This window comes from Strigops habroptila, chromosome Z (assembly GCF_004027225.2).
Source record: "Strigops habroptila isolate Jane chromosome Z, bStrHab1.2.pri, whole genome shotgun sequence".
Taxonomy (NCBI): domain Eukaryota; kingdom Metazoa; phylum Chordata; class Aves; order Psittaciformes; family Psittacidae; genus Strigops; species Strigops habroptila.
In genome coordinates, this window is record NC_044302.2 from 21,409,627 (window position 1) to 21,435,397 (window position 25,771).

At 54.8% G+C, this 25,771-nt stretch overlaps 2 protein-coding genes and 1 non-coding gene across 3 annotated transcripts; 1 reads left to right on the forward strand and 2 right to left on the reverse strand.

Moving 5' to 3' along the window:
* Nucleotides 1-9: 9 nt before the first annotated feature.
* Nucleotides 10-15,648, reverse strand: LOC115619794 (uncharacterized protein KIAA0895-like). Its single transcript, XM_030512668.1, has 7 exons — nucleotides 15,607-15,648; nucleotides 14,342-14,830; nucleotides 10,028-10,171; nucleotides 2,834-2,966; nucleotides 2,151-2,456; nucleotides 1,237-1,334; nucleotides 10-825 (listed from the first exon to the last, which is right to left on the reverse strand). The coding sequence occupies exons 1-7, from the start codon at nucleotides 15,646-15,648 to the stop codon at nucleotides 661-663; spliced, it is 1,377 nt and encodes a 458-aa protein (XP_030368528.1). The 3' UTR covers nucleotides 10-660.
* On the reverse strand, nucleotides 15,532-22,980 carry LOC115601148 (phosphatidylcholine-sterol acyltransferase). Its single transcript, XM_030470741.1, has 6 exons — nucleotides 22,769-22,980; nucleotides 19,784-19,940; nucleotides 18,827-18,942; nucleotides 18,442-18,537; nucleotides 17,976-18,200; nucleotides 15,532-16,689 (listed from the first exon to the last, which is right to left on the reverse strand). Exons 1-6 carry the CDS (start codon nucleotides 22,914-22,916, stop codon nucleotides 16,067-16,069), a joined length of 1,365 nt encoding a protein of 454 aa, XP_030326601.1. The 5' UTR covers nucleotides 22,917-22,980; the 3' UTR covers nucleotides 15,532-16,066.
* Nucleotides 22,981-25,603: 2,623 nt separating this feature from the next.
* On the forward strand, nucleotides 25,604-25,676 carry TRNAK-UUU. The gene has a single exon. It is a non-coding gene; the product is annotated as a tRNA-Lys (tRNA).
* The last annotated feature ends 95 nt before the right edge of the window (nucleotides 25,677-25,771 follow it).

Below are 25,771 nucleotides of genomic sequence, written 5' to 3' on the forward strand. Positions count from 1 at the left end.
CACACGGTGTTTCCATGACATCAGTTTTATTACATGCTTTTTTCTAACAACAAGCCCAATTCCCACCCTGAGTCCTCAGAGCCAGGCAGTGGCTGCAGGGCGATGGTTAATGGTGGGCAAATATCCGGGGTGGAGAGCAGGGATTTGGAGGGGTTAAAATCCTTCCTGCTGCATGAGGGAAAGAATAGGGAGGGGGAACACATGCATGGGGTGATCAGTGGGTATGGGCCAGCCCTTATTCCCTGACAGCACAGGCCAGAGCCCCAAGCCCTGAGTAGGTGCCCCTCACTCTGCTGGGAGCACCCCATGTACCTTAAGGACATCCCCCCCCACTACAACTGCCCTGCATAGCCTCGTCTGGCGTGCCAGCACATGCTACAGCTTTGCCCTTGCTCCCTCTGAACCCTCTTGTCCAGCTCCTCAGAGCCATGTGGAACCACGCAGCCATCCCCACAAGTGCAGAGGGGATGGTGTGGGGGACACGATATCAACACGAACCACACCAGTGCTACCCTACACAGCAGAACATGCACAGCAGCCGCCTGGGCGCAGAGGGAGGCCCAGGCTCTGCCCACTCCTCAAGGCTCCAGTCCCAATACATATCACGTAAATCCCAGCAGTTACACCCTTGGGGTGCCGGCTTTGGGGGATTGCTGCCCCTCAGTCAGGCAGCAGCTGCTCCAGCTCCTCCTCATTCAGGCCGTTGGTGGTGACGATGTGGTCCAGCTGCTTCATGTACCGCTCCAGGTCCTGCATGAAATGGGGGATGCGGGCCTTCTCCAGGACCCCAAATTTTTTCAGCCGATTCACATCTTCATAGGAGACCTGATGGGAATCAGGGAGATGGGCTCAGCCGCAACCCATCTCATCCCAAACCATGCCAAGGAAAGTGTCTGTCCCAGCCCTGCAGCCCACCAGGGATGGGGCAGCCACAGCTTCTTTGGGCAACCTGTGCCAGGGCCTTACCACCCTCACAGGGAAGAACTTCTTCCCAAGATCCAATCTCAGTCTCCCCTTTGTCAGGTTAAAGCCATTCCCCCTTGTCCTGTCCCTACAGGCCCTTGTCCAAAGCCCCTCTCCTGGTTTCGTGAAGTCCGTTTAGGCACTGGAAGCTGCTGTAAGGTCTCCCCAGAGCCTTCTCTTCTCCACGCTGAACAAGCCCGGCTCTCAGCCTATCTCCATAGGCTGGGACAGGGCTCTGTGATCAGTGTTTCCCACTTCCCCCCTGGCTGTTACCTTTCCAAGTGCGGCCAGCAATGGGAAGTCGATGGTCTGCCGATGGCGCAGGATGCGGAGAATCCCGTCCAGGTAGACCTGGTCCTTACTGAAACAGCCTGGAAGAGCAGGAGAGGCTGGGGAGCAGGAGCCTGCCTCCCCACCACCCTCCACTCAACTCAACGCCTGCTGACTGCTATAACCAGAGCAATGGCACTGTGCTAGGGTGATACGAATGTGCCAGGGCTCAGGCGTTGCTGGTCCATGGCCAGGACTGCTGGGTCCCAAAGGATGAGCACTGGGGAACAGCACCGGTGACCATGGAGGCAGCCAGGAGCAGTGAGAGCCCCACACCTCTGCCTGGGATGTTTTCACCCTTCCTCCCAATTATTTGTCATTTTTCTTTGCAGCCTGCCTACTTTATTACTTTACCCCTGGTCAGCTTTGTGTCAGTTCCAATCTGTATTCCCTAGAAAGCAGTCATTAAAAAAAAAAACCCATCAAAACAAAACAAGAAGAAGAAAGCTTAATAACGTTAAACACTTCATAACTTTAAATGTTAAAAGCTGACATCTTCCTCCTTACCATTTTTTTCCATTTTTTACCATTCCAATTTTTACCTTTTTTTTTTTACCTTTACCATTTTTTTTCATGGTAATACAATGCAAGAATCTAAATTGTGTTTAGAAATCCTCATTTTATCTCTCTTTTGGCTGCTGCCTTCCTTGTGTGAGTCACTTCAGACTGGAACCACCTGATGGGAATTGGGAGCAAAGTGGGGTGGGCACAGCCACCCTTTCCAAGGATGCCATGGCCACAGGACCAACAATGCTTAACACACCCAGGAGCAAAACAAACCCACCACTGGTTTTTCTTTTAAAAAGAATATAAAATCCCTTCCAAACCCCAAAGGCTTTGTACCCCCTAAGCATTACCTGGCTGCGAGGTGTCGGTCTGGCCCCGCTTCGCCCGCACGCAGTATTCCCACCGGATACCGGCATCCTGGACATACTGCTCCAGGTCCTGGAAGAGGGCGGAGAAGGAGAGGCGGCTGGCGCGCTCGATGGTGTAGTAGAGCAGGGCTGCCCGCCACAGGAAGGGCTGCTTGCGGAAGAGGACGCTGTGCAGGCTGGCCAAGCCTTCCTCTGTGGGGTTGGCTGGCTTCAGGCTGTACTGCTTGCGGCCCTCGGAGCTGTGCCAGGGCTGGTGGGTGTTGTTTACCCCCCGGATGTAGTGGGTGCCTGGGGAGGAGGGTGGGAGTGAGCACCAATGGCCACAGCCTCCAAAAAGCTCAACTCAATACCCTTTGCCAAGTCACATCCGTGGGTACCGGCTCCAGTCCTGGCTGGAGATGCTGCCATGGGACATCTGCTTGTTCTGCTGCCAGGCAGGCACATGGGTACATGGGTGGGTGTTTGACCCCCCCTGGCCCCGCATGCAGAGAAGGACCCAGTGGCCTCACCCCCTTCCAAAACCTGCCTCCAGGATGCTTCCTTGCAGGACCTGGTGGGTACCACCTTGCCCGTAGTCCCCGCCGCCCCCAGGCCGTTACCAGCCAGAGGATGCTCACAGCATCACCCCTGCTCTGCCCGTCACCCACAGCCAACATGCTGCTGACCGATCTCGTGGCGCAGCATCCCCTCCAGCCAGTGCTGCCGGGCTCCAGCCAGGTTGATGGCCAGTGTCGGCCGGCTGTCCTCCACCATCATCACCGCCTGGGACAGGAGGTCGTCAGTGAGCTGCACCACCACCTGCAGAAGAAAGAGGCAACTGCCATCAGCACTGCTGCAGGAGGAGATGCTCAGTGGGGTCTTGGCTCTAAGCAGAAGCTGATGGTGGTGGATGATCAGAAAAAGTCACCGACACTGTGAGTGGCACTGCTGCACCATCACCAGCTTGTGCTGCAGCTCCTCAAAGAAACCACAGGCAGCAGGAGCAGGCAGGGAAGGCACTGAGAGGAAAGAGATGATCCCACAAAGAGATAAAGGAGTTATCTCCCTACAGCCTACTCCAGCATCCCTCTGGCTCCAGCATTCCCCTCCCCCCATTCCTGTGGGCTTTTATGTTGATAGTTTTATGTCCACACTGATGGCCATCCTTGAGACCTGCCTGGTCCCACTCCTGCATCCCCACTAGCAGCGGGATGGCGCAGTAAAATCAGACACCAGAACAACCAACAGCACCTGCTTTGTTGTGGGTCCAACCTCTAGACCACCAATAAACACCCCATGAGAGAACCAAGGCTCTGGCTCCATTTTCATGGACTCTTCTGTGGATTCTCCTTTTCAAGGCTCCAAGACAGGAGCAGTGAGGACAGATCTACACCAGCCCAGCCTCGCAGAAGGATCCGCATGTGCCCACTGCAGTTCACAGCAGGGACAGGCAACGCATGCACAGCACCGGTGACTATCTTTACAAAACAAAATACCAACTATTTTGGGAATTGATGGAGCCAAGACAGCTGCTCTATGTTAACAGGAGGTAATGTGCCAGCCAAGCAGCACTTTCTGACCATCCAACTTCAGACCTGCAGCAACTGGAAGCCACATCAGCAGAGGAGGCAGCCCCTGCATTGGAGGTTTGCTCAGGACATACCAATTTCATCTCAGAATTCTTCCCCCACATACACATTAACTCTAAACCCCATCTATTATTGCATAGCTGACATCTTTCAGACTGAAAACATGCACACACATTGCTACAGGACAATTCTTCGCATTTTAAAACAAAAACAAAAGAGGAGACTGAATGGGTTTGCTTTAACTCACATTTATTGTTATGCCAACCTGCTCATGAAAACTGAAGTGCAAGAGAACAGAGCAGAGTCTACCATCAGGCAAACAAACTGGTATCAAACACACTGCAATTACTTACCTGGATTAAAATATACCAGTGTGAAGGAGAATCCCTCCACCTCTGAGAAAAGACTTGCCAGTTCACTTCTGACTTGTGCGCACTCTTGAGCTCCGTTTCTGCTCCAGTAAGCAGGACAAGTAAGGATGCAATTTTGCTGCCCTCTCCCATGTCCCGCCATGAACCTTGGTGACCTGGGATAAACTGAGGCAGGGAACTCATGCAGAGTAAAATTGGTTTTATGCTCTAGGTTCATTTCCAGCAAGATCATCACCAGCAGCCTCATGAGTTCTCATGGGGGCTTTTGGTGGGGAGAAGACTTCTGGAAGCAGCAGCAGCTTCTGTTGTCAGCAGTGACAGGCAGGGAAGGCTACAGCTTCACCACAAGCAGAAATAAGGAGGCAGGAACAAGCCAGGTTTTGGTATGATTTTAACCAATTCCCATCTTGTAGATCAGCTCCATGTGATGGGAATACAACTCTGGACATCTGACATGGCAATCCCAAATGCCACTAGTGGAGGCTAAAATCCTGGGATGCAGGAGGGGAGAGCCAGGGGACAGAGTTTAAACCAAAACAAAGAATCATGGAATCCCAGCCTGGTTTGGGTTGGAAGGGACCTCAAGGCTCATCCAGTTCCAACCCCCTTCCACTAGACGAGGTTGCTCCAAGCCCTGTCCAACCTGGCCTTGAATGTAGATTGGGCACCTTGGTCCTCCTGAGCCTTTGCTTAGGACAGAAGGGATTTCTGCAAATCTCTTCCTATAATGCCCCATCCCTGACAGTGTTCCAGGCCAGGCTGGACAAAGCCTTGGGCAACCTGGTCTAGTGGAAGGTGTCCCTGCCCATGGCAGAGGGTTGGAACCGGATGATCTCAAGACCAAACCAGTCTGTGATTCTGTGATGACTTTTTAGAGGCACTGGCTTGTGTTCTTTTATCTTTTCCCCTTTTTTGACAATGCAGTGATATATTTTTCTCACTAAACAGAGGTGATGAGAGTCCCCCCTTGCAGAGCCAGCCGCCAGGAGCGATGGGAAGGGACTCTCCACAGCTTTGCATGCTCCCGTGACACAGTCCACAGCTCTTTTCCAGCTGCAGCCACCCATTCGCCCACTGAGCAGCTCCACTTGCCTTATCCTGGGACCTTGCAGCTTTGCAGATGCTGTTACAACAGCGTCGGCGACTTCAGCCAAAGTCCTATTCCTGGAGCAGCAGCGGCAGCTCTCCACGTTTGTGACCCATCTCGAGCTGAGCAGGTTCCCCAGCACATCCTCATGGTCCATGAAGCTTCTGCTCATGTTTTGGGGATGCAATGGAGAAGGAGCTTGGAGAAAGAGCTTGTTCCCAGATGGAAGACTGCTGATGGCACTGGGGCATAGGTTCCTGCCTCCCCCTAGCTCCCTGGAACTGCTCAGGACCTTGCGTACCAGGAAAGTTCCAGCACTGAGCAGCTTGGAGGTGGGGGGGCACCCACGATGGGATCCCCGACGATGCCAGCTACCACTATTGAACTAACAACACTTCACAACCCCAGGGATTGCCACACAGCACTTACCGATAGGGCCAGGGGTTTCTCTGCTGCAAGCTGGCAGCTCCCCGAAATCCATATGGAGACCTCTGAGCTCCAGCAGCACCAGAACGGTTCTGAGCCAGAGAAAAGCAGAAGAGCTTCAGGATCTGCAGCTTGGACCCCGACAAAGAAGCTTCTGAAGACACCAAGTTAATTATTGTGCAAATACTTACCCATGAGCACGCTGCCTGCAGTGCTGGGAAGCGGGATCCTGCCTTCACCAATGGACGCTGGGGACAAAGGGCAGCTGCCTGCAGTGAGTGCCACCAGCCTGGCCACGCTACCTGCACTGACTGAGTGTCACCAGTGCAGGCACGGTGCCTGCAGCGAGTGAGTGTCAGCAGTGCAGCCACACTGCCTGCACTGAGTGAGTGTCACCAGCCTGGCCACACTGCCTGCAGTGAGTGAGTGTCACTGGTGCAGCCATGCTGCCTGCAGGCAGCTGGCACATCAGTGGGTAAGTCTGAGGCTAACACAACCGCCCCTGCTAGAGTTTCTCCGTCATCTCAAGAAAGCCATCACAATTAATACGTGTCAGGGAAGCAAACAGCCTGGGGCACAGCAGGTGGAAATCAGGAATCACAGATAGAGGTGTGGAGTGGGGGATACACGTCTGAAACCACCCCGCTCCCTGCCAGGGTGTTAAATTATCAGTGACACAGAAGTTTCAGCGAGTTTTTGTCCAGTATCAGGCGCGAGCTTGGCCAACGTTGCTGTACCAAGAGCACATAAACCTCTTCTCTCTTCCCTGCCCCAGAGCAACTCAGCAAAATTCCTAATGGTTAACAATGAATAAATCAATGCTTTAAGGGTTTTAAAACCACTTATCAAAAGTTCTGGATAAAGTAGCCACGAATCTCACACACTGAGGGCCAGGAGACCTCCATGGATGGATAAGGAGCTGCTGAGGAAACTTAGAGGGAAAAAAGAAGCTTATAGAAGGTGAAAGTGAGGACAGGCGGCCTGGGAAGAATATAGGAGCATTGCCCGAGAAGCTAGGGACCAGGTTAGGAAAGCTAAGGCCCAGCTAGAATTAAGTTTGGCAAGGGATGTAAAAGATAACAGGAAAGGATTCTATAGATACGTAGCAAATAAAAGACAGACTGGACAATGTGGGCCCTCTCCAGAAGCTATCAGGAGAACTGGCTACCATGGATTTGGAGAAGGCTGAGGTTCTTAATGACTTCTTTGCCTCAGTCTTCACCAGCAAATGCTCTGACCACACCACGAAAGTCTTGGAAAGCAAATGCAGGGACTGTGAGAACGAAGACCTTAGGCCCGCTGTAGGAGAGGATCAGGTTCGAGACCATCTTAAGAACCTGAACGTGCACAAGTCCATGGGACCTGATGAAATCCATCCACAGGTCCTGAAGGAGCTGGCGAATGAAGTTGCTAAACCACTGTCCATCATATTCGAAAAATCCTCGCAATCAGGTGAAGTTCCCGATGACTGGAAGAAGGGTAATATAATCCCCATTTTCAAGAAGGGGAAGGTGGAAGACCCAGGGAACTACAGACCAGCCAGCCTCACCTCTGTGCCTGGCAAAATCTTGGAGCAGATTCTCCTGGAAACCGTGCTAAGGCACATGAAAAACAACGAGGTGGTTGGTGACAGACAAGATGGCTTCACTAAGGGCAAATCCTGCCTGACCAATTTGGTGGCCTTCTATGATGGAGCCATGGAACTGATGGACAGGGGCAGAGCAGTTGACGTCATCTACCTGGACTTGTGCAAAGCGTTCGACACTGTCCCGCATGACATCCTTGTCTCTAAATTGGAGAGACATCAATTTGATAGATGGACCACTCGGTGGATAAAAAACTGGCTCGATGGCCGCACGCAAAGAGTTGTGGTAAATGGCTCGATGTCCAGTTGGACACCTGTAACGAGTGGTGTCCCTCAGGGGTTGGTGTTGGGACCGGTCCTGTTCAACATCTTTGTCGGCGACAGGGACAGTGGGATTGAGTGCGCCCTCAGCAAGTTTGCCGACGACACCAAGCTGTGTGGTTCGGTTGATATGCTGGAGGGAAGGGATGCCATCCAGAGGGACCTTGACACGCTTGTGAGGTGGGCCGATGCCAACCTTATGAAGTTTAACCAAGCCAAGTGTAAGGTCCTACACCTGGGTCGGGGCAATCCCAGGCACTTCTACAGCTTGGGTGGAGAAGAGATTCAGAGCAGCCCTGCAGAGAAGGACTTGGGGGTGTTGGTTTACAAGAAGCTTAACATGAGCCGGCAGTGTGCGCTTGCAGCCCAGAAAGCCAACCGTATCCTGGGCTGCATCAAAAGAAGCGTGACCAGCAGGTTGAAGGAGGTGATCCTGCCCCTCTACTCTGCTCTTGTGAGACCTCACTTGGAGTACTGTGTACAGTTCTGGTGTCCTCAACATAAAAAGGACATGGAGCTGTTGGAGCGAGTCCAGAGGAGGGCCACAAGGATGATAAGAGGGCTGGAGCACCTCCCGTATGAAGACAGGCTGAGAGAGTTGGGGCTGTTCAGCCTGGAGAAGAGAAGGCTGCGTGGGGACCTCATAGCAGCCTTCCAGTATCTGAAGGGGGTCTACAAGGATGCTGGGGAGGGACTCTTCCTTAGGGACTGTAGTGGTAGGACAAGGGGTAATGGGTTCAAACTTAAACAGGGGAAGTTTAGATTAGATATAAGGAAGAAGTTCTTTACAGTGAGGGTGGTGAAGCACTGGAATAGGTTGCCCAGGGAGGTTGTGGATGCTCCATTCCTGGCGGTGTTCAAGGCCAGGTTGGACAGAGCCTTGGACCACATGGTTTAGGGCAAGGTGTACCTGCCCATGGCAGGGGGGTTGGAACTAGATGATCTTAAGGTCCTTTCCAACCCTTGCGATTCTATGATTCTATGATGTGCAAATGTAATTACTGAACCCTGCATTCCTTTGAGCAAAGGGAAAGTTACATAGGGCTGGAAGCCAGTTGTACACCAACATGTAAGGAAAAAGATGCCTTTCTGTTCAGCCAGAGCATAATTTGGGTTAAATTAATGGAGAAGAGGGGAATAGCTGAATTTAGTCAATAAAATCAAGACATAGACCACAACAAGCAAGTCATAAGTGCAGATCTGTAAGACTGGCCAGCTGCTAGGCTGGGTACTGAAGTGGTTCTGGGTACTAAAAGGCAGCTGAATTAGAAGCATAGAATCCCAGACTGGTTTGGGTTGAAAGGGACCTAAAGGTCATCCAGTTCCAGTCCCCTGCCACAGGCAGGGACACCTTCCACTAGACCAGGTTGCTCAAAGCCCCATTCAACCTGGCCTTGAACACTGTCAGGGATGGGGCATTATAGGAAGAGATTCGCAGAAATCCCTTCTGTCCTAAGCAAAGGCTCACGAGGACCAAGGTGTCCAATCCACATCCCAGGGACACCCTCAGGAGGGATCGGGGCAAACCAAGGGGGCTGGCGGAGGAACATCCCCTGGCCAGGTGGGACCTCAGGAACTGTTCCCTCCTGCATGAAATATGCTGGGTAGCACCAAGCAAGTTGGTGCTTCAGGGAAATGCTTGTGAATGACCCTGTTTGGAGACGGAGGTGAAAAATCAGACCTAGGAAGAACAGCCTGACCAAGAGGCAGTGGTGAGGAAGCCCTCATGCCAGCCAGCACTGTGTGGCCTCCTGGCCTGCAGCCAACAGCCGAAGGCGGCACCAGGAGCCAGGAGCCAAAAAAAGCAAAGCCAGGTCCAGAAATCCTTTTCAGTGCTTGAACCCAGTATGGTGGAAGCGTTCTGCCCACCTTGCTGGCAGAAGGGGGAAAAAATGCCACTTAACCAAAGCTGCAGAACATCCCACGCTGCATGCTGCTGGGGTCACTGAGAAACCAGATGAAGAAACGCTGAATTTCTCCCCTTGCTCCATCCCACATGGCTACTGTCATATGTGCCCACACATTTCCCAGCCTTAAAACCAAAGGGTGGATTTTCAAAGTGCCATAACTCAGCACCCAACAGGAAATCTCTCCCCTGGCTTTGCTTTTGGCTATGTCAGTGAAGGCAGCTGTTGGAGATGTTTGCCATACCACTGCTAACAGCAGGAGATGACTTCCTGATGGTAATTGATACCTCATGCAAGCAGCAAAAGGCTCCTTGCACGGCCACGCAGACAAGCAGCAACTCCTCTCTCTACCTCTCCAGCATAAAAGGGAGATAAAGTGAAAAAATAATGGGAAATTGACAGGGAACCAGCACCCACCTCCTAGCACCGGGGTAGAGCAAACACAGCCAACATGGAAAGGACACCACGTATGGAAAGGCCACCATGGCAGAAGAAAGATTTCCTCTTTGTACCCAAAACATTTCTTAATGAGTCCTTTTTGCCAGAAACTAAATATTTGTATTTTACAAGCAATGAAGCACGGGCATAGATTACCTCTCCCACACAGCCTTCCTTCTGCATGTACTTTCGGATCACAGACCAGATCTGGCACTTGCTCAGCAGCCTCCCGCCCGTGGCGACTTCGAAGCTCTCATAGGTCCCATACTTCTCCAGAACAGCGCGAATGATCCTGATTGCCTGTTGCGCATACAAAGAAATCATCAGTGCAAACACTCTCCTGTTTATAAACACATCTTAGAATCCCTTGTGCCATAAAACCCAGCAGAGATAATCCCACTGTGAAAGTGAGACATGGTTTTGCAGTATCTAAAGACCCAAGGAGACTGAGCCAGTTGTAGGTGGCCACCAGGACAGACGGACACTCAGTGCAAACAGCATGACCCACAGGATATTCTTGCTGCTTTTTATCACTCTTGCAAGCATCTGGTGTGGGAACAGGGCAAAGCAGAAGCGAAACAGCATTGTCGCAGCACACTGCCTCAGGAGGTTAAAGCCAGGATTATCTTCATCTTTTCTGCTTTCAGTTCTCCTTTCCAACCCTAGTGCTTGCACAAAGAAGTCCAGCTTATCAACTTGCTTTTTACTCCAAGAGTTTGACAGTCATAGAACAGTTTGGCTTGGAAGGGACCTTCAAAGCTCATCTAGTCCAACCCTGTGCAATGAGCAGGGACATCAATTGATCAGGTTGATCAATTAGATCATTTCTCACTGCAGGACTGGACTGTAAGCCCAGCAGCAATACTGCTTCCGCCTCTTCAAACGGGGTTCTGGGCACAACCAGCCTGCTGCACACCAACAGCCTTCTCACCTTGGTTAGAAGCAGCATGTGCTATTTTATTAGCATTAACATTTATGGAGCGTCTATAAAATAAGAGCATTTAACAGCACGTTTCCTTCCCCAAAACGGAGTTTTCATTGTAGACATTTTCAAGCAATGACTTTCTCCAGCCTACTCATACATATTCCAAAGTGGACAACGATGACTTTCAACAACTCCTGGAGTTTTTCCAGCAGTTTTATTGCATCTTTAAACTTGGCTGAGCTGCTGCTGAGCTTCCCAGGCCAAGGCTGCTGCTCCTGAATGGTCCCTGTTTACCTTCCTCCTGATGAGCATAGAATCATCAAGTCATAGAATCAACCAGGTTGGAAAAGACCTTTAAAATCATCAAGGTTCCCCAGCACTGCCAAAGCCACCACTAAACCATGTTACTAAAGGCCTTGTCTACATGGTTTGTGACCCACCTTTGCTCTCATATGGGCTCCAGGCAGCACTTGGCGCCCTGCGGAAGAGGTCCTATCCCCTCCTTCATCCCTAAGATCACCCAGGATCAGGAGATGGGTGCTCAGCACCACCTCCAGCACTCAAACCATCCAACACCCTATTAGAGGGGCTACATGGTCTGCGCATGGTCAATAGCCTCCTCCACTCCAGAAGGTCCTGATTTTCCTTCCCTGGACAGTCTTCTCTGCACAGCTGTTTTTTATTCTCCAGTCACTTACTGTGTGAGAAGTTGTGCAGGTTTTTGTGTTGCTGGGGTTTTTATGGCTGGTTTTTTGGTCTGTTTTTTTGAGGGGTTTTTTTTTTTGAGGGGCTTTTTGGTCTGTTTTTTTTTATTTTATTCACTGAACAATCAGGATGGTTTTTGCAGCACCACAAGGTACCTCCTGCTGACAGCCGCATAAAAAGGATCATTTCTTCCTCCCACCTCTGCTCAGACACTTGCTCTCTTCCTCCCGGGGGACCTAAAGCACCAAGCCAAGAGAAACCCAGCACAGCTGGTGCCCAGGAGTAGGATGACCAAAGAACTCCAGCTTGTCCTGGCAAGCAAAATTCTTAAGATCCCAAGTTTAGCATTCTGAGAGGCACAGAGCGTCCCTCGGGCAGCCTGAAATCACGCACCCACCATATGCAGTGGGATAAATCCTCCAGCCCCAGTTTTGTGCTGGTGCTGCTCATGACTCCATGACAAACCAGGGATGTGATCTCCAGGGTGATGAGCTCCCAGCCCGGGGCTAGAAGAATCCTCCTGGTTTATTCCCCCACCTCAACCCTCCCTCCGAGGCATGTGTAGAGGAAGTGGTGGAGCAGTGAGCTGGAAGCAGGGAGATGGTCTTGGTTTCATGGAGTCCCAGACTGGTTTGGGTTGGAAGGGACCTCAAAGCTCATCCAGTTCAAACCCCCTGCCATGGGCAGGGACACCTTCCACTAGAGCAGGTTGTTCCAAGCCCTGTCCAACCTGGCCTTGAACACTGCCAGGGATGGGGCAGCCACAGCTTCTCTGGGCAACCTGTGCCAGGGCCTCAGCACCCTCACAGGGAAGAACTTCTGCCTAAGATCTCATCTCAGTCTCCCCTCTGTCAGGTTAAAGCCATTCCCACTTGTCCTGTCCCTACAGGCCCTTGTCCAAAGTCCCTCTCCAGGTTTCTTGTAGCCCCTTTAGGCACTGGAGCTGCTGTAAGGTCTCCCCAGAGCCTTCTCTTCTCCAGGCTGAACAAGCCCAGCTCTCTCAGCCTGTCTCCAGGCAGAGCTGCTCCAGCCCTTGCAGCATCTCTGTGGCCTCCTCTGGATTTGCTCAACAACTCCACGTCCCTCTTGTGGTGGTGTCCCCAGAGCTCTTGTCCAAGGATGCTGGCTTGGCAAAATGTCTCATTTATTTAAGCTCCATAATTAATGCAGTTTTTTTTAAATAAAAGCAGTTTATAGCTAATAGCTGGCAAGGAAAAAGGTTTCCCAAAATAAAAGAGACTGGAAGGAGGTCACTTTGCAGGGTATGAGCAAAGGAACAGTGACATGAGAACTCTCCCATTGCACTGTCGGTGGAGAACTTGGAAAAACACTGGTAGAAACTCAATACTTCACATCTTTTGCAAAGGGTTTCAGGATCCAGGATGAGACTGTTCACACTGGTTAGGAACATTTAACTTCATCTTTTGCTATATTGTAAGTCAAAAAGATAAAGCAAGTGAGGAAATAGCTCCGAACAACTTGTTTTATCGCATTACTCAGAGAGTGAAAAGCACTGAAATGCAGGAAGAAAACGCTGAAAAGCCACCAAGGTCTTGATGGCAGTCAGAGCATCTCCCCTGCCACAGCAACACTGGCACCAGTTTACCCAGGAAAGACGCATTGGAAATGACCAAGTGCTTAGAAACATGGCTATAGGAAGCGCCTGAATCATCTGGATAATAATTCAGGCAGAGATGTAGGAAGTAATGGAAAAATAAGTAAATACTCAAAAAACCACAATAAATAAATTGGTGAAGCAGTTGTTAGTTGAAACACCAGACGTAAGCTCCAACCTGGAGGTAGAAAGAAATGCCTCTGGGGTGCAAGAATGAACTTTGGGTAAGAGATTTTATACCTGCTCCTGCAGATGCAACTAAAAGGCATCTGTGTGGTGGAAAGGGTGCTCTTGCAGAGGTGGGATGCCCTGTCTGAGGAGCAAACTAGTTCTGGGGTATGCTCCAAGCACAGAGTGAAGGAATGGAGCAGTTCCATTCCCTGCCTGCACCCAGGAAAGGCTCATGCGTGGGAAGAGCATCAGGATTGCTTCTGCCTGTGTGCTCCCAGTGCTGTTTGCTCCCTGCATCCACACATCACTACTACCTGTAGCAGAGAGCCTGTTGGGAGTATTTCAGTAGCATACAGGCAACAGGTACAGTTAAGCAAAATAATACAGCCTCCTTAAGTGGTGTCTACACCAACTAATACCATTATTGACCACATGTGGTGATGTCTTAAGGATGCCACCCCACCGGGCAACCTTGAGGACTTCCAGAGAACAAGCTGGACTTAACCTTCAGGATAAGGACCGCTTCCCACGTGGTCACCCACGTGCTCCAGCTTCTCAGCTGCTATTTCTACAGCAACAAGTGTTAAATAAAACCACAAATCAAATACCAGCGAGGCGTCCCTGATGGAGCACCAACTCCTAACCACCGCCGTGCACGCGGAAGCGCGAGCCAGGCTCGTGCTGGCGGCACCACCTACGTCCACCACGGTTCCTGCAGGCAGGTTTGGCATCTGGAGTTTAATAATTCACGGAGTGAGGGCGCTGCAGGCAGGATGTGAGAGGTGTTACGAACCGGGAGGGAAAGCGGTCAGCCGGGTTCCACATGGACCACGGACCAGCCATGAGTTGTCCCAACGTGACCCACCCCCGTGGCATCGCGCCGGTGCCACCACCCAACAAGAGGGTACCCAAACCTTCACACCACAGGGTGGGAGGAAGGCGGGGAACGGTGGCCGGTCCCTTCTCCTCCTCCTTCCCCTCCCGCCGAGCAGCGCGCCGCTCATCCCCCGCAGGCATCGAGTACCGGCAGCTCCCCGCGCCGTCCCCGCCTCACCTGAGCAACGAAGCGATCGGAGGCGGCCGCGTACCTATCCAGCACGGCGGCGGGCACGGGCTCAGCGTACTCGAACTGCGGGTCATACGCGAAGCTGGCGCGGAAGAACCGCTCCCGCTCCGCCTCCACATTGCACGGCCGCAGCGCTACGAGCAGGCAGGGGCTCCGCCGCCCGCCGCCCTCTTCCCAGCGGCCCCGCGCGATGTGGGGCAGGGAAGCGGCGGCGCGCAGACCCCCTCGCGTCCCCGCGCCTTCGCTCCGCCGTATCCCGGCCCCAGTTTCCGACAGACGCCGGGTTCCCCGCGGGCAATGGGGCGCGGGTGGCGGTGTCGGCGGGGACGGGGAGGAGCAGAGCGGCGGGCCATGGTGGGCGGCCAGGCTGGGTGCCGCGCTGTCCCCCAGCCCCGCCGCCGCCGGGTCTAGCACGATGGCCTCCAGCGCGGCACCGGCAGCAGGCACGCGCCGCCGCCCGCCAATCGGCGCCGCGTCCTGAGAGAAAGAGCCAATAGGAGAGCAGCACTTGCGGAGAGCCCCGCCTCTCGCCGCCGCGCTGCGGCCCGCCCGGCCCCGCCCCGGGCGCGGCGGAACGGGGCGGGGCTGAGTCGGGCACGGCACGGAGCGGCACGAACGGCGTGGAGCGCTACGCTCCGTAACGGGGCTTCCGGGCGCATCCCAGCTGCATCCCCAGCCCGGCTGCATCCCCATTTTAGCCTGCATCCCCATCCCAGCCTGCATCCCCAGCTCGACTGCATCCCCAGCCTAGCTGCATCCCCAGCCCAGGCCGCACCCCCAGCCCAGCTGCATCCCTATCCCAACTGCATCCCCATCCTGGCTGCATTCCATGCCCCAGCTGCTTTGCCATCCCAGTTGCATTGCCAGGCCTGGGTGCATTGCCATCCTGGTTGCTTTGCCAGCCCTGGCTGCATGACCAACCTGGGCTGCATCACCAACCTCGGCTGTCACCAGCCCTGGTTGGGTCACCAACCCAAGTCACATCATCACTCTGGTCATGTCACCAACCCCACTCATTTGTCATCCCAATCATGCTGCCAGTCCTCTCACACCACCAACCCCAGTTCATTGCCAAGCACATGGCTTTTCCCAAAGCCCCAGCTCCTGGGGCACCAGTGAGTGCTCAGTGTTAGGTGCTGGCTGGTGTCAGCCACCCACCGGGCAAGGACAAGGCAGGATCAGAAGCAAAGTGTATTTATTATTTCGGCAACATGCTGATTCTGAGCTGGTCTTGCCCAGGGTGCCCAGCTCACCACCTGCATGCCGCAGCTGGCAGAGCTGCTGTTGGAGGCCATACCTGCTGTGACGCCCTCCTGTCACTTGGTAAAGCAGAGCCTGCACTTATGCAAGATGCTCTGTCCCAGGCGAGCAAAGGCTATGGCCTCATGTGCTCCACAGCCTCCAAAGTGCCTAAACATGGCTTGCTAGTGGCAAGGGCTTGTGCATATGGTGTAATTCATAAGTGGGATGTTAATGAGCTGGCAGCGCGGTTAGTTATCCACTCACTAGTGGGAAGTGACAGGCCTCTGTACTATAACTAATTGTCATTCCTCACAAAAAACCCCCAATCAGTGTGGAAATGGGTGCCAGCCCATCCACCTGAGCTGTAGGTCTTGCTCCTTTTCATTCCAAACTCAGCTCCAAGTCCTTTGTTCCCCTGCATGACAGCTTATGGTAGCTACCAGCATGGAGGGAAGCTGGCCCTCATTCCTTTCAGTTCTTTTTGGGTTCCTTAAGGACCTTGTGCCCAGGTAGGATCTTCCCTGCCTTCCTGCCATCTGGGCTGGATCTCCCCTGCACTGGCTCCCCCTGCTCGTGTGCTCTCCCCAGCAGGATTTCATTGATGGAGCTGAGTGTCAGGTTGCTGAAGACCATGTTGAGGTGGTCGACACCTCGCAGCTCCTTGACATGCACCTTCTGCTTTTGCTGGTCACGCCATCGCCTGCATAACTCTGAACTGCGTGTGTTGACAGTGTCATCCCCGTCACCATAGATCATGTCCACAGGGTCCTCATAAGGGAAATGCTCATCATATATGTAAGTCTCCACAGTGGGGTAGCCTGTGCCATAGAGGCAATACGTGTCCACCCCAGGAGGGGGCAAGTCCTTCAGCAAGTCCTTCATGTCCTCCCACATGTACCAGCCATCCTCCAAGTTGACATCAGTGAAGAATCGTTTGTAGTCCTGGTAGGTGTAATTGTAGGAGGGCGTGGAGATGAAAACGTGGGTCTCAGGCCAGGCCAGACTTGTTGGGAACATCCAGGGGCTGGTGGTGGTCATGCGCTGCTCTTCACGCAGCTTGATGTTGGACATGAGTGGGATGCCCTGATTGTCACCTGCAGGCACACAGGGGCTTGTCAGCAGCAGCACTGAACAGTATCCTCACAAATGGGGCTCCTTGTGGGGCTGTGCTGGGATCAGCCCATCCAGCTGTGACTCACATCTGTCTCCTGGCTGGGGTATGGCTCCACCTCAGATCTTCCCCTGCTCACCCCTCTCCTCACCCCTCTGGCTGCAGATATCCAGAGCAACCTTCAGAACTCTTCTCTGGCATCACATCTCTAGCTGCTGGAGTGGCTTAGTGTGGACAAACCTGGACATGTGATAGCCTTGACCAACCCAGCCCTGGACCTTCCCTGCAACCCCAGCACCTCCACACCTGCCTGCAGGGACAGGAGAGAGCTGAGCCTGATGAGGGTGTTGATAGTAGGTGGCCAATGTGTGTGTCTCCTGCAAGCCTGGGCATTATTGGTGTGTCTGGAGTCCTAAGACCACACAACAACCGCCGATTACCTCTGGCCCTTGTGCCAACAGGGAAAAATATGAGGAGGTGACTTAAGGGTGATGCAAGGGGCCAGACGATAAATTTTCAAGCACGTGATTTTTAACCCCATGCATTTTTGGAGGCTCAGCTTGTGACCTGGAGATGTTCTGGGCTGTCAGCATTAGGCTAGTGGCTGTGGCTTTCTGGGCTGCAAAGAGGCTAAAGAGGAACTGGGTGAAGGGAGATTAAAGCCTGAAGACAACAAAGTCTATGGGGCATGGCCTCCAGGTCCTCTACAGCAGAAGAAATGTAGGGTTTGCAGCAAAGGTCCAGCAACCTCACTGTCCTGCATGGACGGAGGTGGTGCAAGTGTGCCTGGGGAGGTGGTGGGATTGGGGCGAGCATGCTCTGCTCTGCTGCTCTGGCCCCAAAGTTTGTGGATGGGTGCTTTGGCTTTCCAGGAGCCCATGGTGCATGGTGCAGGCTGTTCTGCAGGATGTCTGGCAAGAACTGGTACAGAAGGAATGGTATGGCCAGGCTGCAGGTAGACCCTTCTGACGGCACTTTTCCATACACACGAACCCACCAACCCCAACCATGGAAACAGAGCAAGCTCTGGAGCATGCCCTGGGCCACTCTCCTGCTGCTGGGGCTGTGGTAGGAACATCGATGGTGCTTTCTTCACTGCAGGATGCAGCAGCATCGGCACCAGAGCATGAGTGCTGCCTCCCCAGTCCCTTCAGCCATTTATCCCCCACCTTTTCCACCACTGTGTCCCTTCCCTGCCCACCACCACCCTTCCATTTGTGCAAGAGGGAAAGAAAACCAAGAGGTGGCTGCAAACAAAGAGTCACCCACCAGACGCCAGGACACGGAGGGGCTTGACGGACCCTCCCCATGGGGCACCCAGGGAGATGAAGCCCCCAATGTACTGGTCTTTCCAGGCTTGCGTCTGCTGCAGCAGGAAGTAGAGGATGTTCAGGTTGCCCATGCTGTGTGCGATGAGGAAGACACGGCGCTGGTACTCATCGTGCATCTCCTCGATGAGTGCCTTCAGGTTCCGGAAATATTCAGGCTGCTCCTCTGTGGATAAGAAGGACACCAGCTCTTGGCCACCTCATTTATGGCCACAGGACTCCAGGGCTGGCTCTAGGAGCCCTGAGCAGAGAGAGGTGTGGGTGCAGTGGCCATAGGTGCCACCATGCAGTCACATGAGAGCACCCGCCATCATGGGCATCAATCACTGCCTAGGGGTTTCCCCTCACCAGTGGCTCACCCAGCCCATGACAGCCACCCTGCTTCCCTCCCCAAGCCCCAGACTCACGGGGCCCAACTCTCCAGTCATAAGGAGCTGCCCGAACTGTCTGGTCCCTCACGTAGCCATTGTTCACCAGGTTCTGCACCAGGGTGTGCAGGTAACCTATGGGCAGAGAGAAAGGTGGGAATGAGGTCTGTGCTCTTGTGTCGACTTTTTCCACCCTGGCTGTAGTCACGGCCACAACATTCTCTGATAAGACCTGTAGCTTGGTGGCTCCAGCCAGAGGTGGTGGCCTGATGTGCGCTGGCGTCAAGGATGCATGGTCCCTGCCAGCACTCGAAGTGAGTGTGTCCCCAAGGCCAGTGTCCCTCACTTCTGTATGCACTTGGCTCTCTCCACTCGCAGGGAGCACGTGAGACCCATGGACACCCCGCGACTCTCCTCCTCTTACCTGCTAGCTTGCTCTGGTCCAGGTACTCCACAGAATAGGTCTTGCCGAAGCCAGGCACACGGATGTGCACACCCGGGGCATTGGACATTTTCCGAGAGGTTCGGTTGTACACCACCCTGCAGGGACAGGGCAGAAAGTAACAGAAGAGCCACATCCCCAAGGGGGCTGGAGCACCTCCCATATGAAGACAGGCTGAGAACACTGGGGCTGTTCAGCCTGGAGAAGAAAAGCTGTGTGGAGACCTCAGAGCAGCCTTCCGATATCCAAAGAGGGCCTACAAGGATGCCAGAGAGGGATTCTTCATCAGGGGCTGCAGCAACAGGACGAGGGGTGATGGGTTTAAACTGAAACATGAGAGATTTAGCTTAGGTATAAGGAAGAAGTTCTTCCCTGAGAGGGTGGTGAGGTTCTGGCACAGGTTGCCCAGAGAAGCTGTGGCTGCCCCATCCCTGGCAGTGTTCAAGGCCAGGTTGGACGGGGCTTGGAGCAACGTGGTCCTAGTGGAAGGTGTCTCTGCCCATGGCAGGGAGTTGGAACTGGATGAGCTTTGGGTCCTTTACAACCCAAACCATTCTGTGATTCTATGATTCTATGACATGGGGCTGGGGTGGAGATCACTGGGAGGCAGCTTGGAACTGGCAGCTATTTCCAAGCCAGCATCCATGCTGACAGCCTGGCATCTCAGGACAGGAGGTTCTCATGAAGCACACTGTGGCAGACCTCTCACCCTGCGTCCAGGCAGAGTGGCAGCATCTCCAGTGTGATAGGCATGAGCACATGTCATGGGAAAGGCCCGGGCACTCAGAGCAGGAGCCAGCCAGCTTGTTCCCAAACAATCCCTGGTGTTCTCATGGGTTTCTATGTGTGCTAGGTCATGGCCGGTGGGGGAGGAGAGGGGAGGGAGATCCCTGGTAGGTCATTTCCCTGGGGAGCTCCTGGGATGGGGGTGAGCAGTACCTGGTGTTATCGATCCAGCAGTCAACTCCCACTGGCAGGAAGGTGTTGAGGTTGAGCCAGATGGTGAAATAGTCCTCAGTTTTGCGGTAGCACATCCAGTTCACCACATCCGGCTTGTCCAGCTTTGCTTCCAGCTGGTTCCCAAGACACCCGGGCACTGGAGGCACCACAGGGGGAGAGCAGAGACAGCTACAGACCACATCTCCCTCCTCTCTGCCCCCAGGCAGGGTTTCCACGGGGCTGCCTGCCTGGGGATACCTGGGGACCTGCTGGAGCAGCATCCTGGAGAACATCCTGCTCTGCACAGGAGTGAGGGTGCTTGGATCCAAGATGCAGCTTAGCATTGAAACAGTACTAAAAACACATCTTCAGGGACCCCTCAAGCTGCCTTTCTCACAGTGTGACCCCAGAGCTGCTACCCTTGGTCCAAACATGCCAGTCCCCACTAGCATGAAGCATTCTGGATTGTTGCCCCTGCCTGGCTGCGTTTCCATCCTCCTCTCCTGGTTGCAGCCTGGGGAAGGAGCTGGTGCTGTGTGGGGCTGCCCAGCTCTACTGCACCTCCAGCACTGTGTCCTGGGGTGGCGGGACAGCTCGGGGTGAACAGAGTCCCCAGGGAGGTGAAAGTCACCTCGGTGCTGGCTCCTGAGGCCCACACACTGTTTTTCTGAACTTTAAACCCTCCACGCAGGCTGCACAAGGTCTCTGAAGCAGTTCGGTGCTGAGCAGAACCATATCCAGTGGGAATTAGTGCAAATAGTGTGTGCAGTAAACACAGCATGGCTTCAAGCAAGTTCACAGCCTGATGTGTGTGACCTGTGCTCTCTTGATGGAGAGTGACCATCACCTGGGTGTTTGGTCTGCCTCAGGGAGTTTCAGTGTGGTTCCCAGCAGGGATGGGACATGCATCCCAGTGTCACCCTGATATATGTGCCTGTGCTGGGGGCAGACACCATGGAAAGCCTTCTCAGCTGGGGCGCAGGAACCAAGAGCTGGCTCCTGGTGCCAGCAATGACCCTGAGGCTGAGGACAAGAGGTCAAGGGACTGCATGGGACTGGTGGGCTGGGAGCACTCTGTGGTGACTCCCATGGCCCCAGCAGGTCTGAGGACTGGCCTGCAATGCATGGCTGGGGACGGTGTGGGCCTTCATTGCCGCTGCAGGCACTGTCTGCCAGATGTCCCATGTAAGATGCTTCTCCCAAGGACACCACAATCTGCTTCATGGCCTAAAGTCCCTGTAAATGCCTGCCCTGTGCTGCTCTGGGACCCACACCCAGGCTCTTCTGTGGCTTTGGGACCCCACAAGCATGGTGGAGTGGGAGTCATGCTGCCTGGTGTGGGGGCTGAAGGATGCAGGTGACGAGCAACCTCCATCTGAGCAGGATGGTCCCCAACAGCCTTGGGTGTCCCTCACCCTGAGGTCCATGGGTGCTGGTGTTTTGGGGTGCAAGGGCATCCTGGAGCTCTCCCCCCATCTCACCCATCACGTCCTGGCACCCACAATGTGGCAGGTTTATGGCCAAGGCGCACAGGGGAATGGCTGCAGGCTCTGAAAGCCTTGTCCCATGTGAAAGGGGAAGAAGATGTAGAAGTTGCCTCCCTCAACATGCTTCACAGCTTCCTCACCTCTGTGTCATCCCCCCAGCAACACAGGGAGGGCCTAATCCTGTCTTCAAATCATGTGGCTGGGGATCAGGTTGTCCAGTGGACCCTGGCATAGGAGAGCCAAGGCAGGGAGTGGGCAGAGGGGACCTCCCTGGCCAGTGAGAAGAGTGGGACCACAGACTGGTTGATGGCTCCCGAGGGTGCAGAGCTAGCACCCCCGGCCCTGGCACACAGCCCGAGCTCTGCCTCCCCTTCTAGAGGACATTAGGTAATTATTAAGGGAGTTCCTGTGGGGGCAGAGGGGTTATCGGTGATCCCAAGGGCACTGGGGGCTTCTGGGACACCCGCTCCAGGGGGATGGGCTACATACGGATGCTGAGAGGCACATGGGGCAGCCAGACCCATCTGAGCATGGGACAGGGGCTGAAGGAGGCAGCAGGGGCATGGGATGATGCTCCGACCATCACAGATCACCCTGAGAAGAGGCCACTGGTGATGGTCACCTGGGTCTCCATGGCCAAGCAGGACTCGCCCCAGGACATGGGGGCTCCAGACACTGACCCCTGCCCTCTGGTGCCTCTGGGAGGGGAGTCTGCAGGGTCAGCCCTCAGCATTGCAGCAGGGCTGTTCTGCTTTTTCTCTTCTCTTTTTAAAGGGGAAACTCAGCTTGATTCAAGAAAAAACGAGTAAAAACCCCACCTCTGCTCAGCAGAGGTTTCATGGCAAAACCCCAGCTCCTGTCCCCAGTGATGGCACAGGTGACAAAGGAAGGCAGAGCCGTGCAGGACAGAGGGACCAGCTGGTGCTTCTGCTCCCACCTCCTCGAGGTGATGTCCCAACCTCTCCTTTCACCTCCTGGCTCAACCTCCTCTACACCATCCCCTTGACAGGGTGGACGGTGGGTGGGATGTGAGAAGGATGCCCTTCAGTTAACCATTGCCAGGCGTGGCAGGAGACATGGGATGGGGTGGGATTTGAGGAGCAAGGGGTGGTAGATGCACTGGCAGCAGCAGCCGAGGGAAGCAGTAGATGAGTGTGTGCTGCAGCCCCCATCCCTCTGCTAGCAGAGCCCCCCAGAACCAAGCAAGCCCTAAAACACCCTTTGGGCCACCTTTGAGGTATTAGAGCCCCATTTGCTTTCTGCGGTGCTCAGTTTGTCCACCCACCTCTGGGCAGGCACAGCCAGCCCTGCATCGCCAGCCCGGTGGACTGGAGGGGACCTGGGAGTCGTATGTCACCTCTCCTTGATGACTCCAGCTCCAGGCTGCAAACGGCCACTTCACCCAAGAGCCACCGAGCCACCGGCACGCCAGTGTCACCGCTGGGTCCAGGGGTGCCCACCCGTACCCCGTGTGGTTCCCATGCTGGTGTGACCTTACCGAGTACCACGGGCGGTGTGCTGTTGGTCGGGGGAGCTTCTGGGGTGGTGGTGGGTGGAAAGAGGACGTTGAAAAGCCAGAACTGGGACGTGGGCTGCAGGAGCAGCGACAGCGTCAGCAGCGCAAGCCTGGAGCTGCTGCTCCCCATGGCCGGGATCCTCCGGACGTCTCCAAGCAAAACAGCCTTTGATATTTTTTACGCAGGTCCAGCCAAGGGCTGCAGGGGAGGGGAGAACTGCAAGGGGCTGGCCGTGATGGGGAGGAGGGACGGGGAGGGACGAAGGACTGGCCCTGGGGACATGCCATGAAGTCCAGCGGTGCCCAGGGGCTCTTCCTGCCCCGAGAGCCCTGCTCGGGGATACCGGCAGAGCGGGCATGCGGATTTAGCAGCTTGCTGGTGCCTTGGTGCCCCTTTGCTGTATGCTGGGGTTGTGCACTTCTCCATGCACGGTGCTCCCGGAGTGACTCCACGGGGCTGCCCGCTCCCTGCCCGCTCCTCCTGCTCCTTGCCCACTCCCCGCCCTCTCCCTGCCTTCTCCTCCTGCTCCCTGCCCACTCCCTGCCTGCTCCCTGCCCTCTCCTCCTGCTCCTCCTGCTCCTCCTGCCCTTGGCATGTGGGGCTGATACTGCCCCACATGCCAAGGAGGGGCAGGTCCCCAGCGACCCTGGGGCACAGTCCAGCCCCACGAGGAGGAAGACATCTCAGCTTCAGTTGTTCCTGCAATGTACAGCCACAGTGCCTGCTCTGAAGGTGTCTCTGTGCTGTGTTTCGTAGGGAAGTGGTTATGAAGCCATGAGAGGATGCAGGAATGTTGTCCATGTGCCCACACAACCCTCACCTACTACCCTGGGAGACTCCATCACCCCAACACAGCCAGTCTCCTGGTGTGCCCAAGCCTTGCTGTGCCCAAGGGAAGCCTTACTAACCTCACAGATGAGACTGAACAAACTGACTATGGAGATGAGGAGGTCAGATCCAGGGTGTGGGGGCTCCTCATCCCATCTCGATGCTCAGCATCACCCTTGGGCTCAGCTTGGTGGCACCAGCTGAGTGTGCAGGACTCAGGGGAGGAAGAATCTGTGGATGCATCTTCCTTATGCTCTCCTTGGTGGATAGAGACCTGAGGATCCTCCAGGAGCATGAACAGGAGCAATAAGAAATGTCTGTTCACCCTGAGTCCTGCCCTGTCCTCTGCCTTTGTCAGGCTCTCTGCCCTCCAGTCCCTCTCCAGGCAGACCCTTGCTTGAGGGGTGTCTACTTATCCCAGGGCTCATTATGGCATAATTTAACTTCTCTCCTTAAAATCACTGCTCTTGGTTTTCAGTCCGGCGGAGCTGCCTGTGTGGTGTTGGGGCTGTGGGCAGAGGTGGTGGTCTCCATGCTTTCGTTTGCCTTGAGGACCACGTGTAGGGCTGTGTGCCCAGGGACAGACTGTGGGGAAAATTGGGGGGTTTAATTATTGTTTTTGAAATGTGTTAGCAAAAAGTCAGCAGAACAGCATGGCCATGGGTCTGACCAAACCTTCCCCCACTGGACCTGATGCTGCAGTCAAGGTGAAGAGCTGCTTCTTGTTGGAAAGACCAGAGGAAAACTTTTGAGAAGACGTAAATGGTGCTGAACCATGGTGGCGGAGCAGAACCGAAGTGCTCATGGGCTCGGCCCAGCCTTCCTACTGCGCAACAGCCTTCCCAGTGTGATCCAGCGGGATAATGGGCTGGTACTGAGCAGAGGATGCTGTGGGGGGAGTTATAGCTCACCCGCAGTGTGGCCTATTGATCTTCTGGGTGCAAATCCTTCCTACCCAGCGTCTTCTCTGGAGCTGAGCTCTTGGGCAGAAAGCTGCTGCTTCCCACCTCCTCACACTCTGCGGGGAAGGGAGGAAGGCACACAGCCTTTCCAGGGAGGCTTTCCTTCCAGCTTGGCCAGGATGGGAAAATAGAGCTCCAGCAAAGTGGGTTGGCTTCAGAAAAGCCCTAGGGATGGGAGATGTCTTCTTCCTTCCAGGGAGGATGAAGAGGTGGGTTGGGTCTCTGTGGGACTGGAGAGCACTGGTGGGTACTGGGCTAGCCCGGTGGGCTCCTGTGGAGCAGGGACCCTCGTCCTGCAGGGCTGGTTAAGAGCAAACCAAGGCCGGGCTGTTGGCAAAGCTGCTGCTGTGGCTGGGGCTCGAGCCGCGGTCGCTGCAGCCCCAGCGCAGGGCACTGAGCGCGGTGCGGCCCCGGCCCCGGCCCCAGGGCAGGGCACTGAGCGCGGTGCGACTCCAGCCCCAGCGCGGCCCCGCGGCCGCTGCTCTTCTGTGGCCGGATGCCCGGGAGCCAGCGGAGTTTCTCAGCCGCTCACAGCTCCCGCTCGCTGCTGCCAGCGCACCCTGAGGCACCGGCGCTTTCCGTGCACTGCCAGGATCGGTACTGTGAGAGCGCGGCCCGTGCCCAGACCCGGGTGCTGAGCCCGGTGCACCGGCAGCGCTGAGAGCTAGTCCCCAGCAAAACAAGCTCCAAGCCCACTGCTGCCGCGTTGTTATTCTGCCAGGCTGCTGGGATCAGCACCCGTAGCCCTGGCTGAGCTCTCCTCTTCTTCCTCCTCCTTCTCCTCCTCCTTTGCCACTCTGGCTTCTGGTTGTCCCCAGCGGGGCAAACCTGGTGTTTGTGCCTGCCAGGGTAGGGTAGAGGTCCTGGTCCCGGTGATGCTCCTCATCATGGGAGGATGCCCTCCACTGTGGTGGCTTTGTTGGGATGGAAGAGGCCAAAGCAAGTCCCCACATTGGCCCTCCAGTGCCACAGTGAAGTGGGGTCCTCACTGCATGTCTTGAGCTTCCCCCAAAACCCCAAATGTGAGCCTGGATAGCTCAGTTGGGAGAGCATCAGACTTTTAATCTGAGGGTCCAGGGTTCAAGCCCCTGTTCAGGCGAAGGCTTTATCCTTTAGGAGCCCATCCTCTTGTTGGGACAGTCCTTCCTGTGAGAGCTGAGATGGGGGTGAAGGAGGAGACTGTCTCCTCTGCTT